The sequence below is a fragment of the Aedes aegypti genome, chromosome 1 (assembly GCF_002204515.2).
Source record: "Aedes aegypti strain LVP_AGWG chromosome 1, AaegL5.0 Primary Assembly, whole genome shotgun sequence".
Taxonomy (NCBI): domain Eukaryota; kingdom Metazoa; phylum Arthropoda; class Insecta; order Diptera; family Culicidae; genus Aedes; species Aedes aegypti.
The window spans coordinates 289,864,066-289,879,223 of NC_035107.1; the positions used below are offsets into that span (position 1 = coordinate 289,864,066).

The window sequence follows — 15,158 nt, forward strand, 5'->3', positions numbered from 1 at the left end:
AGTCGCATTCCGGGTGATTCTTCCACAGTGTTAGAAGATGGCTGACAGTCTCCCAATTTGGGATTGTCGAGTATTTACAGTGACAACACGTAAGTACGTGATAAGGCAAATAATGTCATCGCTGCAACAAAAATGGTGAGAAGACCAGAGGGCGTCGAGCCGTTATAAGAGTAGGCTAGATCCTCCGTCAGAGACTAGGTCGAGCAGTTCGAGCGTCACGTAGTATCGGTCGGGGCACTGGAATTGCAGGACGGACTGAGCTCGGCACACAACCGACCAGCATCGGGTTAACGGTCGGGGTAGACTGGGCCCGCCGTCGGAGATTAGTTCACCGTGAACTAGAACCGGCAAATGGTTGTCGGGGTGCCTGTGAACCGGAAATTTTCCTGCACCGGAATCGCAGGACTGACATCGGCATCTGCCCGGATAGCATCGGTTCGGAAGACCTTCCGCCACCGGTGAAATCTTCATCGGAGTAGGATAGATCCACCGCTAGGGGACCTGAGGGGACTATTCCGAGTAGTACGTATCATATCCCCAGCTTGAGTCTTCGGAGCATCAGTCAACCGGAAGCCATCCTCCTACCATAATCGCTGAGCTGACTTCGGCACTCTACCGGGCAACAACAGAGTATGAACACCGCCTAACGTTACCGGTTTCTCGGATATTCCTCCGTCGAGGTACTCTCCATCGGAGTAGGCTAGCTTCACTGCTGAGAATTTCGCCGAGTAGTATCGATCTCGATGAACCATCGGCTTTGGGTCGTAGGTGTGCTTTCATACCAGAAGTCACCCTTCAATCGTAATCGCAAGACCGTCCACGGCATCCAATTGGTCCGCTCGAAGAGCATGAAGAGCAGCGCAGTGGATTCCAGAGTACCAACAAGCACAGGAGCATCTGTCATTAAAATTGCCGACTCTAAAATATAAGTGACGTAGCAGAGACAAATCGCAGCCAGTAGAGCAAGAGGTGACGAAAAGGCGTAGAGGTATCAACAAGCCTTCAGCCCCCCCATGAGATAGTTCGTACCGTTTGAACTACTTGTAGCCCAAGCCAAATAAAGGTGGCATGGTAAAGAGTCGTTCTCCCCTTTTTTTCTGTGTAATTAACACACTCGAGACGTACATGCGTAATAGACCGTTGAATGAGTTCAATTTAAGCCTAAACCCCATTACCAGATAGCCGGCTAAGGTGGTAGTGTCTAGCTTTGCTAGAAGTGCGATAATTTTGAAAAAGAATTTTGACTAGGGTCCCCTATAGTCGCACTAGTGGCTTTTCACGGCCGTTTTGATATAAATCTTTTCAAAACATTTTTTGACATGAAGGTCAGGACCTATTTATCTAAGTATCATTGATTTACATCTTGATTTTGCTCAAAAAATGATCGAAAAAAATATTTTTGCTTAAAATTTGAGCTCCCTTGCGCCTATAGTAAACCTATTGTTCCTATAGTAGCACTACTGAGAGAAACTATTTTTTATTATACGAAATAATTGATGAATTAATAACTTTTTTTACATCAAACGAAAGCTTAAGATCCACACTTTTGACACTACGGTTTTGATAAGTATTTTGCCGAGGCCGTGATGCTAGTGCTACTATAGGAACAGAAATTAGAAATAGTGCTACTATAGGCACATGTATTCCTATAGTGGCACACGCGATAATAAATACAAACATTTGAGTTTTCGTAGGTTTTCTATTTTTTCCACAAAACCAAGATAAAAAGCTATCAGATGATGTAAAAATTATGACGCTAGCTTTTTTTTCGATTTTATACGAATTTTTGTTCTTAGCTATGCGGCTATTGGTACATCGACCCTAATGGTTTATCGTAGACAAGTTCTCGAAACGTACAGATTCCTAGATTACAATCATTCAACCAAATTCAGCCTTGAAACGCACAAAACTTCATCAGAACCGGAATTGAAGTCAACTCCCCACTCAAACCACCATGTAGCCTTGTTCTCATCCTTCTCCTTCTTAAGTCATGTGCAGATCACCCCTCAAAATCCGCATGAAAGTCTTCTTGAACTGCTGGTTGGCAAGCGCGTAGCAGAAGGGGTTCATCGGGCTGTTGGCGTAGCACAGAAAGTACGAAAACATGAACAGGTGCTCGTTGATGCAGGGTGGGTTCCGGCAGAATCCGACGACCAGTGCCAGCACGTGGTACGGAGTCCAGCAGGCTACGAACGCTCCCAGTATGAACGATATCGTCCGGAACGCTTTGCGGGCTCGGTTCTCCGATTTGGACTTTTGCCGGCCGACTCCGAGCGTTCCGGACTTTTTGTTGCCTTTCAGTCTTTTTCCAATCGAGCGGATAAAGTCCCGCTTGCTGGAGGTCTGCCGTTCCAGGCAGGGATTAATGGTGATCGTTGCTCCGCTGGGAGTGTTGTTTGTGGTGGAGGAAGAAACTTGCGTTTGCACGGTTGTGGTGCTGGGTAGAGCGTTGGTTTGAGGTGGTGGCGAAGTCACCGCTGGAGCTGCCGTACTGCTGCTGGTCGTTGTCGACGTGGCTGCCGTGGATTGGTCAACCACTGCCAAGGACATTGAAGGTTTTGGATTTGAAGGTGTGCTTGAAACCGGCGTAGAATTGTTCGATTGCAGTCTCGAATTAAGGCTCGGGCTGTCCATCTGCGAGGGTTGCGGTAAGGCTTGATCTACAGTTGAGTGGTTCGTGTAGGAGTTGTTCAGCACGGTGACCGGTTTGTCCGGGTTCTGAGAGACTACTGTGACTGTTGTACTAAACTTGTTGATGGGCTGTATCGAGTTCTGTTGACTCGTTGGGGAGAGAGGACCTACGTCGATTGTGCGCAACAGAACGGTTGGTGGCGGTTGCTGAGACTGCGCCGTTGCTCGGATGAGCGCTTTCTGGAGAAGCGAGGGGTTCGCTATGCTTTGTGCTGCGGAGTGTGCTGGTGAGCGAGGTTGTACGATGGCGAATGCTGATGGAGGGCTCTCGTACTGCGGAGAGGGAACCACAACAGAACTTTCGTCCATAAATCGGAGATCGGCACCATCCATGCTGACCATGGCGTCGTACGTGACGGTCGAGTCTCCTTGGCTTATTATACTATGAGGCCTGTCTGACTTGGACGGTGGACTTTCGGAAGTTCGTGGGCTTCCTTGAAAACCATAAGGTGGTGTCAGGATTGTGTGGGAAATCTCCGGAGCTCGCTCTGATTTGGAAACCACCACCGGTTCGATGTCCACCGGCGAAATGGGCGACTGCACTGGAGTCGGCTTCAGTGGGGAGACCTGAGGTTTCCCATCGGTATTGTCAGAGTCCATTATGCTTGATTCGGTTATTTTGGGCAGTCCTTCGTTCTTTGCTGGATTGCTTGGAGATCGCTTTGGCTTGGCTTGTTCACTGGTAGGAGTTGTCGTTGTTTTCACTGCCCCATTGTTGTACCGATTCGACAGAACAGTCGCTGAAGCTCCCACCAGCAATCCGGCCAAAGAAGTTCGCTTCTTAGCAACTCGCGCTTCCTCTTGCTGCTGTTTAGTATTCGCTGAGCTTTCGTCATCCGAATCGAACGCAGGACTACTGGATCGCTCGCTCTTGTCACCTTCTTTCTCCTCCTTACTCTTCCTCTGTTCGTCCACTTTCTCGTCTTTCGGCTTGGGCATTGAGCTTTTCCTGCTCGAACCTGCCTCCTCTTTCTGCATTTGGTTTGAAGCCAACGCCAAAGTCGTAGGATGCATCATATTCGAGGCTGGAGTGGTCGGCAGTGGCAATGGTTTATCCTGACTTAGTAAAGTACTTTGCGTTTTAGATATTCCTATACCCGCTGCTTGACCTGTCAACCCAGTCATCGCATTCCCCAAAGCAACCATTGATTGCATCTTCCGCTGCTTGGCTTCGCTTTTCTTCTGCATGTCGTATGCCGTTTTGTAAATCCCGCCATACAAGACAAACAGCACCACCAACGTCGTCCAGTAGTATCCAATAATCAAAGCCGTATTGAAAACAGGATCCTTCAGAAACTGCACCGTACATTCGCCGGGAGCCAGATCCCGGTATCCGACAAAGTGTTCCCATCCGAAAATCGAGATGAAAAACAGCAGAGCTGGAATGATCCACGTTATCGTCACCATCCAGATGACCTTGTTCTTCGTCCGCCAACTTCGATACTTGGCCGCAATCTTCACCGAGCAAAACCGATCAATCGTTATCAAAAGCACCGTGTACTGCGACACCAAACAGACGGTGTAATCCACCGACAGCCACAAATCGCACAGCAGCGGGCCCAGATCCCAGTAGCCCATGAGAACGTACACCGTGTAGAATGGCATCGAAACGGTTCCTGTTGATGAAAGGAAAATGCAAGTTTTTTACACTGAAAAAAAAAACTCAACGCACAACTCACCTATCAGCATATCGGTGGCTGCGAGTGAAGCGATGAAGTAGTTACTTGGCTGCCGGATACTTCGGTCCACGATGAACGCCAACAGCACCAGAATGTTGCCACCTATGGTGAGTATTATGCAAATCGCCAGACATATCGCTATCAGAACCGTCTGCCACAGTTCGAAAGGGGGCAGCACCGGTCCGATGCCGTCCCCCATGTCCATCTCGCCTCCGCCCAGCAACGACCCATTGACGACGAAGCCGCCGTCCAGCGAGCTGCCATTGGCAGAACCGTTGCCATTGTTCCACTCCAGAAGGCTCCCATTACTGCTGCTCGCGAACCAGTTGCCGTACTCGAGGAGATTATCAAAGTCCGCGCCTCCACCGGAGGTTCCGTCGCCGCCGCTGCCACTTGATGCTTTCTCGTACAACCGGTGGTACGAGGGAATGCCGAGCAAGTTTTGACATTCCGGAAAATTTAGTAGATTTAATCTTTTGTAGAGTTGCTTGCAAAACTTTTCCTGTTTTCTCTTCAGCTTCCTGCGAGGGGGGGTGTCGTTTGTCCGTGAGTGACAATTGCCGGGAACATGGAATGAGAGGCAGAGAAAATGGGATATCTTGATTTAGTGGTGCGTTTCTGTTTTGGATGAGATTGTGATCGATTGAGGGAAACGATGGTTAAGTAGGGGAAATGAATTGTTCAATTATAGTCGGTAACCTGTTTTGTAGCATTATTTTGTGCGACAAAACACCTAAACTTATCACAGTTCAAATATAGTAGTTTGTTACGGCTATAGCGGTCATGCAACATAAATAGTTAAGGGAGTTTATAGAAGATTTTTGCAAATGATGAAATGAGTAGGTGAGCAAGCCATTTTAAATTCAGTAAGCAAAGAAGCGTCTTGTACTTTGCCTAACTTCTCTACTGGAGAAGGGTTGGCTCAAAGCTTTAAGCTTTGATAACAACACATGCTATGTATGTTAAAATATAGTTATGCATAAATTAACGTAAATTATATTTTCATATTTTTTTCCAGGCACGTTGCATGAAGCATAACCACTATGTATTAATGTTCAAAATTTGAACACGTACTGGCTTATTCAAATGAATTCCATCAGACTCTGTGTTTAATGATATCTAAAAACTCTTTGGAGGATTCTGGATCTTTCATGGACCTTCGGATCTACAAGCGTTTGTATATGGTTTGAATGCATGCTTCGAGGTGAATAAGTTGAACGATTGTATGAGGCATTCCCAGAACCTTTTTGAGAATATTTTTCAAGATTCACAAGCTTAACCAACACAGCTAAAAACATGTTGTAAATTTCAGTTTATTTTCATGCACATATAGTTACATTCAAGCATCTTTAGTTGAAAATGAAACGTGATACTGTAACAATAGATGAATTTTATTTACTTTTACTATACTCTTCTGTTTACGCTTCATTGAAATTTAAATATTTTTATCTGTGAGTAATTTCATTGTTGTCAACTAGTTAATTAACTATTTATTTAAGTACCACTGATACACAGCTTGATTTTGTTAAAATTTGTGCTCCTTTGAGCCTATAGTAAACCTATTGTTCCTATAGTAGCATTACTGAGAGAAATTTTTTTATTATATCGAAATTATTGATAAATTAAGAACTTTTTATACATCAAACGAAAGCTTTTGAGCCACACTTTAAAGGAAAAACATAAAAGTTTTGTAAAAACACGGTTTTCATTTGTATGTTGCTTACGCCGTGAAGCTAGGTCTACTATAGGAACAGAAATTAGAAATAGTGCAACTATAGGCACATTTATACCTTCAGTGGCACAAGCGATAATAAATACAAACATATGAGTTTTCGTAGTTTTCATATTTTTCCTACAAAACCAAGATAAAAAGCTTTCAGATGATGTAAAAATAATGACGCGAGCGTTATTTTTCGATTTTATATGAATATTTGTTCTTAGCTATGCGGCTATTGGTGCATCGACCCTATCCAAAAAACTTATCAATGTTACCTTGGATTAAGGTACATAGAAAATGGAAGTAAAAAAACAATGTTTATATTAACAAAATCATGAAGTCTTTAAGTTAAAATAAAACTTGAAACCAATAAAAAATATATCTCGATTTTGTCAACCCTAAATGCAGCATGGGGCTGACAAAATCGGGACGCTACTGTTTTATTTTTCATGTAAAAAAACATTTTTGTAAAATTTTATATATATCTTGAAAGCCAAAATCTATAGCTTTAATTTCGTCTAGGAAAACTGAAAATAGGTCAAGCGTTTCAAATGTTATAATTAAAAAAAAAAAAAAAAATTAGTCTAAACCGCATTTTTTCTGGTCACCCTGTTTCGGAAATGGACACCCTAATAAAAAAAATCCAAAAACACGTGTATCCTTATTTCGGACAAGGAACAAAATAGCAAATTTTCACGGGAGATCGATTTTTCATGGAATGGCTCTATACGTATACTCCCGTGCATAAGTTTGGGTTCACATCCTAAAAAACATACAAAAGTGTTCTGTCCATATCTCTGTGATTACTCGTCCAATTGAAACTCTCTAAGTCGCATTCGAAAGGCAAAGAGTTATTCTCACTTCGTATGTTTTTTTTTCCAAAAACATTCTTTGAACTTTGTATACTAAGTTTTTACTTGAAGCTGTGACATTTTTCAAAAAACACACTGAAAATCATATCTAATTTCCTCAGCAGGTCGACCAAAAGTATCATTAGAATCGTAATCTTATATTCTTTGAAGAGACCCCACGAAATTTTGGCGGAAAAATCTGAAAAGTATTCAAAATCAAGAAACTTACTTCGCGTACCTGCAGGTATAAAATAGACCCTTATTTGTGGTCCCTAGCCTCTTGTCCAGTAACTCCTATTCCTACCTCCCCGTGGTGCCGCCTGGGGTACGAGTAACCGTAGGGAAGATCGGCTAACCAACCCTGGTAAGACCTTGGTCGTATGCTGAAAGGGAAGGGGAGCTCCTCTCTTCTGAGGGTGTAGCTTATCAGAGCGTCTGTTCTCCATGTCAGGGGCGGCTGATCATCGTCCTAGTGCCAGCGTGGGACTCTAAACAGTGCTGTGCACGATGATACTCCAGCGAGACAGGGGGTTGGTGCAGGCCTTACAAGCCAGCCGTAACCCTTTGGTTCTGTTGAGCAGATGCGTGATAACACAGGAAATCAAACCAGCTTGTTCGGTAATTCAAAACGTATTAAATGTATTTTTCTCTCCTCCTCTTAAAAACTGTCAACTAACTAAACAAATGCCTACTTGATCTTGCACATGATAATATACTTCAAACAGGTTCAAACTCAAGTTTTGGGTGTATTTTTTTCCGTGTTTCTTCTGAAATGTCAGGTAGGAACAAACCCAGTGCGAAAAAGTTTAACCCCTCTCGCATTTTTTGTCGACTAAGTGAACGTCAAACATGATCAAAAGCGACAAGATTAAAAGTTGGACTCATTTTTTAAATTTAAGATTTTATTTGATATAACCGTTATTATAGCGGAAAAATTTGCTAAAGCAGTATCGTGTTATTAAAAAAACAGATATCGACAATTTTAGGACCATACTGGACACCAAAACCTCCCAAAGAAAGTGATAGAACTGAAAACGTTACTTGAGATGCTTCGTCATTGCCAAATACTATTAAAGAGATTTCACACTTGATTCATTTTGGCGTAGTCTCCCCTACATCCATCACTTTGTGATTTACTTCCCCGGGAATGAAATCCACTGTCAAATCAATCCCAGCCCGAGGAGCAGTGCATCGTCATCACCGTCAATTTGTAACGTTCAATTTGTTCCACTTCCCGAACCCTTGTGAATGTTAAAACGTTTCCGCTAGCGTTGGCCCAGAGATGGTTGTTTTCCCCGCCCGAAATGCATATCACATTGGGGACACAGTTTGAAAAATGCACTCGCGCAACAATCACATCAGAAGCGCGCCATTGGCCTCGTAAATCATATTTTTCATCGAATGCACTTCGCTGAAAGCAAACATCTTCTTCTTCTTCTTTCTGGCGTTACGTCCCGACTGGGACAAAGCCTGCTTCTCAGCTTAGTGTTCTTATGAGCACTTCCACAGTTATTAACTGAGAGCTTACTATGCCAATGACCATTTTTGCATGCGTATATCGTGTGGCGGGTACGAAGATACTCTATGCCCTGGGAAGTCGAGAAAATTTCCAACCCGAAAAGATCCTCGACTGGTGGGATTCGAACCCACGACCCTCAGCTTGGTCCTGCTGAATAGCTGCGCGTTTACCGCTACGGCTATCTGGGCCCCATAAGTAAACATATTTCCTCCAAATAGATCACAGGTCGATGGATGGATGGCTAGGGTGGTTGAAATTGGAAGAACAAAATGAAAATTCTTCTGCTCATTTCCATTTTAAAATCCTTGTGATACTTGTCTCAAATAAGTTCCGTCAAATTTTCATGACGGAGTTTGTGGTCTAATGGCATTTTTATCGTTAACATTGGAAGGAAGCTATGGAAGATTTATTTTTAAACTACATTCGATTTGAACCTCCCTAATCGATGGCTCTTGTGTGTGAATCAGGATTGCCTTAGAAGAGCGGACAGATTTGGGTCGTTTCTTACCGCGCTAGGTTCAATCCGATCAGCTTCCAAACGTGGCACAGCCAGAGCGTGTTGTAAAATATAGATTAAGGCGATCTGAACACACTCGCTCTCGACCCACATCGACTCACTGTACAGCAGGGGTTGGAGCACAGATGTCGTCTAGGGTTATAAATATCAACCGTACGGTTGGAAAAGACCGCTTCTTGAAAAGGGATACCCACCATGTTATGTATCGGTAAGCTTTGAAAGGAGCTTCCAAAAGGAACCCGACAAAACAGGGCCCCGCAACACACTGCCTGACGGACGGCGACCGGGTTCGAGGATATATTGTATCCTTTTGCTGGTTTAACCTCGTCCTGGCTTGTTGGCACCATAACGAGGTGTATTTTGTTTGGCCAACATAATATGACGAAGTGACATTACTGGGAAGAGTATCGTGAGAACGGTAGAGAGCTGTGATGTGCGTTTGGCTGAAAATTGTTCTTGCCCTAGTAATGTCGTTTAAGCTTTTGAGTAAGAGAAATCGATTCCAATGTTACAGTGCATCTTCAACAAAACTTAGACAAATTATCAATGCTGCTAGCAATATAGGGAACTCCAGACCAATATTCGCAATAAAAGTCGCGCATTAAAAAAGGGAAATGCTTTCGTAAACGCTAGTCACGAAGACGCCAATTCAGAACCTCCTAACACTCCAACTAACAATTTTAACGCTATAAGGCTAGATTATTTCATTTATGCTGTAGGGTGGCTGATCTTGTGGAAGTGCGGTATCCCAAATTGATTACACACATCAATGCATCCAGTTTGAGATATATTTCTTCACAAAACCGGAAGTCGTGCCATGAAAATCGCTGGATCAACCTCAATATCCAATAAAACAAATTGTAGCCTTATCTATCTATCAATTAATTTCCACCATTTTCTTTTGCTAGATTTAAACATGTCCAGCGTCCAGCTGCTATTGATGGATCCAAACAATCAACTGGCAGATGTCTCCTGTCGTGTTACACAATGCACAATGAAAACCCATTAATTAAAATTCCATAACTTACCCATGAAACAGTTGTACCATAACCCATCCCACGAAAGAATTCAGTGAAATTTATTCATGAACAAAATGCGTCGTTTTGTGACGTGATCCCACTGGGGGGTTGCGTGAACGACCAGCTTCGAAGCGAGATTTGAATGAATGTCCAATGAAACCACCCATCAATATGGAGCACGTGGCAGATTGCATTCCCAAATCGATGCGCTTTGTAACAAGAAACGAAAGTACCAAAAAGAATCGGAATTGTTCGATACGCATTCAAAATGTCAAACAGTCAAAGCCAAACAGACGAACACAGAACGGGGTTTCACGATGTGTTGAAAATCGTTATTAACGAAAAAATGACCATCGAGTGTTGCGAAAACTTCAAATTCTCATTTCTCATGCTTGAGTTTTTTCACGCATGTATTCGACTGTCCATACTCGCATAACAGTCCCATGGTCTATGGCAGTGGTCCTCAGCCTTACTGCTTGTACGGGCCACTTCAATGGTTTCAAAACATGACACGGGCCGCAAGTTATGTGAGGATCAGGGTAGAAAATCTTCGCCGTCAAATGGAAAAAATCAGCAACGAAACTAACGAAAGAATAGTCAACCGTTGTATAACTATTTGCTGTAGTGATCCGTCACATAGGCTTTGCGTCATGACGAACAAATAAGCTTCTTTCGCAATGGTAGAATCTTCGTTCGGAATCTCTGAGCTGACCAAAATATCAATCGTGTCGGCCACAGATTACGGGCTTTAAAAACAATAAAAAATAAATAAAGAACAAACAAAGAGAGAAATGAGGAATCCGGGATCAATAACCAATACAAGCAATTTTGTGATGGTTTTCGTCGTTTGATGCTTAACAAGCAAATATACAACAGAAAGATTTTTAAGAAATAATATTAAAAGAAACAAATTTCGTTAACTATTTTGGATTGAAGTTAGTCATGGAATCTTTCGTCGATGACGAGACACCGAGTCGGTGTCACCGACCTGCCCGAGTTGAACATACTTATTCTTGTTTACGGTGGAAACAACTTTCGGTTGAATCTTATTCGTTAGAATCCATGGTCCACTTTATTTTGCTGGCGTAAACGTAAATGCTGGCGTAAACGTAAACAAAAATAGGAGTAACTATTCTGGCTGACGATTTTTTTGTGACGTTGGCTAACGTCTTACGGCAACATATGGGGGTACAATTCAGAAAAACGAAAAATTGAGCATGTAACGAAAAAATGGTCAGGTTTTGACCGCTAATAACTCAGTCATTTATCGATTGATTTTCAATATTTATCCAAGAATCGATTAGAAATTTATCTACGCGTCGATTCAAATGGAGGACACTTTTGATTATAAGCAACAAACTATTGAAACATCGTAAAACGTTGACCCCTTTCTTATCTAACCAATCACGTTCAAGCACATTTTTCGGTTCCGCTTCCCACTATAAAAGCGCACCGCACCCTGCTTCTTCCCTCATTCTTCTTTTTGCCGTCAGACTGTGAACACGGTCGGCGAGTTCAGTTTTAGAACCGTTAGAACCGAAGAACCACGCTTTTCGGAGCCTCAGCAACTGAAGCCGCTCATTTGAGTGCACCAGCCAGCATAATCGTTTTCGGCCAGAAATCCGTCGCTACCAGCCAGTGCTCCGCTGTCATTGCCATGCGGGAGGCTAGCGCGGTCATTCTGGTTCATTAGATCGAGCGGCACAGCCGTCACCGTCCGTGTAATATTCTCTAATTTGTACGAGATGGCTGAAGAAAATCGACCAAAGTCGCTTGTTGAAGCGCACATCGTCATCCGCACCGCAAATCTCATCGGGCGAGGCAGATTGAAACCAGTGCGCCGTCCGTGTTACGCAAATTCAACAATTCAATCGGCCCTTTTGAGAGCCAACAAATGTGTTTTAAAGAGTTATTTGTATAATATTCCCTAATGTGTTTACCACATACTTGCTATAATCTCTTAATTAATCTCCAAGCATCATACAATAATTGATTTATTACGAATAATTGACAATACGGCAATTTGAAGCTGTTTCCGAGGATGCTGCTGCAGTGCCGTCGGGTTGCAATAACAGCATAATGCTAATCTGTACATCCCTTAACCAGACATCAGTTTCATATAGCCTATTTCCCAGATAAGAAAACGAAGAATATGAAAGGAGGAGCATCATCTGCTATTCTAAGGGTATAAAGCATCCCTCCTTCGTTGAATTTGATTTCATTCTGTTTTCGCTTTCGAGCTGGTAAGAGTTCCTCCAAACCTGCTCAGCTCCTCGCTACCAGAGGCAAGCTGTTGTACGAGATGGCTGAAGAAAATCGACCAAAGCCGCTTGTTTAAGCTCACATCATCATCCGCACCGCAAATCTCATCGGGCGATGCGTGGACCTAACGTTCACCTGGAATATTTGTTTGGAGAGCAAGATTTACCGCTCAGGCTCCTTCTTCCATCGACCGGTTTTATCGGTGTTGAAGTGTTAACCAACCAACAAACAAACCAAACGGCCCTTTTCAGGGCTACAACATCAATGAAAAAGAGTTATTTTGAATTAATACATTTGAAAAACAATTCTTCAATATAATCGCCTAAGCTTCTGAATACATGTAAAGTGATTATTTTGTATTAACACAAAATAATAACACACAATGTCTATAATAAATCAGAATTGACATGCAACAAATTGTGTGAAAATTAATTGGATTTTTAGCAAAAGAAATGTTTCATAAGTTTGTGACTGTCTCAAGCCAGCAAATAGAAGAAGCTAACGTTATCCAACGTCACTTTGGCGGTCGTATCTCGGAAACAACCTCTTACTTTTTTCGTCACGATTGTCAGCCTTCGTGAGGATTCATTTTAACGACTTTTTATTTGACTACAAAGATCTCTTTTTGAAGATGAGATTTATGGAATTTAAGGAAGCGTTGATGAAATGAAATATCTAGATTTACATTTAAATTTAAATTTGTAAATCTTTGAAATATTTTCAACCAAGTAAAAATTGAAAAAAACATTTATGAAAAAATTCTGAGGTGTCCGGTCTTTCTTTGAAGACTTGAACACATTCTATGGCCATGAACGCTGAACGTTACTGGGGAGTGAAGACATTTTTGAAAACATGAGGAAATTTTGAAGCCACTAGTCTGCCGATACATTTTTTTTGGAATCGAAATAACTGTAAGATTTGGGGAACCTTGGGATGTTAGACAAGCTATTTCTAAAGAATTAAACACAGTTTGTACCTCATTATTTCTTGTTAGGCATTCAATTTTTGGGCATGTAGAGAAGCAGGAAAAAAGCCCGTAATTGTTGTAATCATTTGCAAGAACTTAAGAATTTAACCGTTGGCATCAATAATTCACTGCTTGCGGGCCACTTCACATTGCCATTCAAAATTTGTTCGCGGGCCGCACAAAACGCACAATTTGCTCTCGAGGGCCGCATGCGGCCCGCGGGCCGCGGTTTGGTGACCACTGGTCTATGGGATTTCCTATAGAAATGGGACAGTTATGCGAGTATGGGTAGTGTAGCTCACGAAATTCATGCATACGGGTTTTGAGGATTGAATCAAGTTTGACAGCTTCAAAATATTATGCTTGAGTTTGGCGAATCAGTTCTTAAATGAGTTTGCTCAAGCGGGAGAACTCAATGATTGAGATTTTAATGTGAGTCCATCAACATTGAGCATCTCTCCGTGAATTGAAAATGTTTCATTGAGGAACATGTAAATTATAGTGTTTTAAAGATTTGAGGCTGTTCAAAAGCAAATCGAATAAGAAAAAGATTTACATTCATCATTCACAAGATGTGTTATGAAAACTTCTTTTTAGCAATTCCGTTGCATATCATCCTACTTTTCATCTACAGGATGAACGGCATAGTGGCCTACTCTTCCTGTGAAAAAAATCAGTACTGAAAAGTAGCACTTTTCAGTACTGTTTTAAATGTCTGAGTCTCTTCAAACGGCATCCATCTAGTAGACACTAGATAGTCTCAATAACTTGCCAATCAACTACTAATTTTACACCGTTGGGTGGTCCGGATCCGACTCATGGGATTGTTATTTTAAACCGGAACGTTCAGCGGGCGTAGATGAGTCTGTAGTAAAGTCAGCTTTCCTACTTACAAGTTAACCCAATGTTTCACGCTACAGTTTGCGTAGGCAGTTTGCACGAATAGTTGCTTGATTTGAAATAATTGAAAATTCTCGTGGAATCTTACCTGCTGTGTCCATCAATGTAGAATATGTCGTTAATGATTGGAATGTGAAAATTTTGTGACAGACTTCTACTGTGTGTATATCACAGCCTACCTGATTGGAAAGTACTGAGCCTGAGCCTACTATGCATGGATGACCACGTGGGTTTTCTTGTGATATGTTTGTGATCCTAGAAACAATCCGTTTGAAATGGCATTCTTCGTAATTGCAAAAATTGTTGTATTCAACTCTAGCTTAGCTTAGCTTAGCTTAGCTTGGACTGACTACACATATCAATGGTTGCTATTCCGTGATTGACCGAAGTCAGTGAAAATGCACAAAGAATCAACTAGAAGTTTGGCTGGGATTGGCCATAATCTTCTTCAATGTGCATAATTCAGTGCCTCTTTTTATACATGGTCAATAACGGCGCCGGCCACGTCCTTGCAGTCAAGTGGGATTGGGGGAAGGAATGTTAGTGTGTAACCTTTGCTATTTGGAGACCGTGTTTGCCTTTGCATCTACACAAAGGTTACTGGGAGGGATGTTTGTTAATGGGAAGGATCGTTCGGCCACAGGATTCACTTTGATAAGCGATTAGACCATGATAAATAATGATTTGTGAGATATATACATGCTTATATGTAAATATAATATTTTCATTTGATATGAACAAGTTCTATTTAGTGGAAAATTATGCCGACACTTGAGGTGACGAACCATTCAAAGTTTGTTGAACAAATACCTAAATGTAACATTCCTACAGCTATCAGGACGAAAGCATGTGTTATTATATTTTACTTATTTGAAAAGAAACAAAAAACTTGATTGGTTGGAACATCATAGAACACTCTTATTCTTATGCCGATACTTACAGTGGCGAACCATCCAAAGTTTGTTGAATAAAGTGAACTTTTCGCAAGTCTACACTTGTAGTGTCGAACCATTCAAAGTTTTTTTTTTAATTACAA

The 15,158-nt window shown here is 42.0% G+C and overlaps 1 protein-coding gene across 1 annotated transcript; it reads right to left on the reverse strand.

Moving 5' to 3' along the window:
- Positions 1-1,758: 1,758 nt before the first annotated feature.
- Positions 1,759-5,363, reverse strand: LOC5565991 (probable muscarinic acetylcholine receptor gar-2). Its single transcript, XM_021838120.1, has 2 exons — positions 4,371-5,363; positions 1,759-4,307 (listed from the first exon to the last, which is right to left on the reverse strand). Exons 1-2 carry the CDS (start codon positions 4,573-4,575, stop codon positions 1,984-1,986), a joined length of 2,529 nt encoding a protein of 842 aa, XP_021693812.1. The 5' UTR covers positions 4,576-5,363; the 3' UTR covers positions 1,759-1,983.
- Between the last annotated feature and the right edge of the window lie 9,795 nt (positions 5,364-15,158).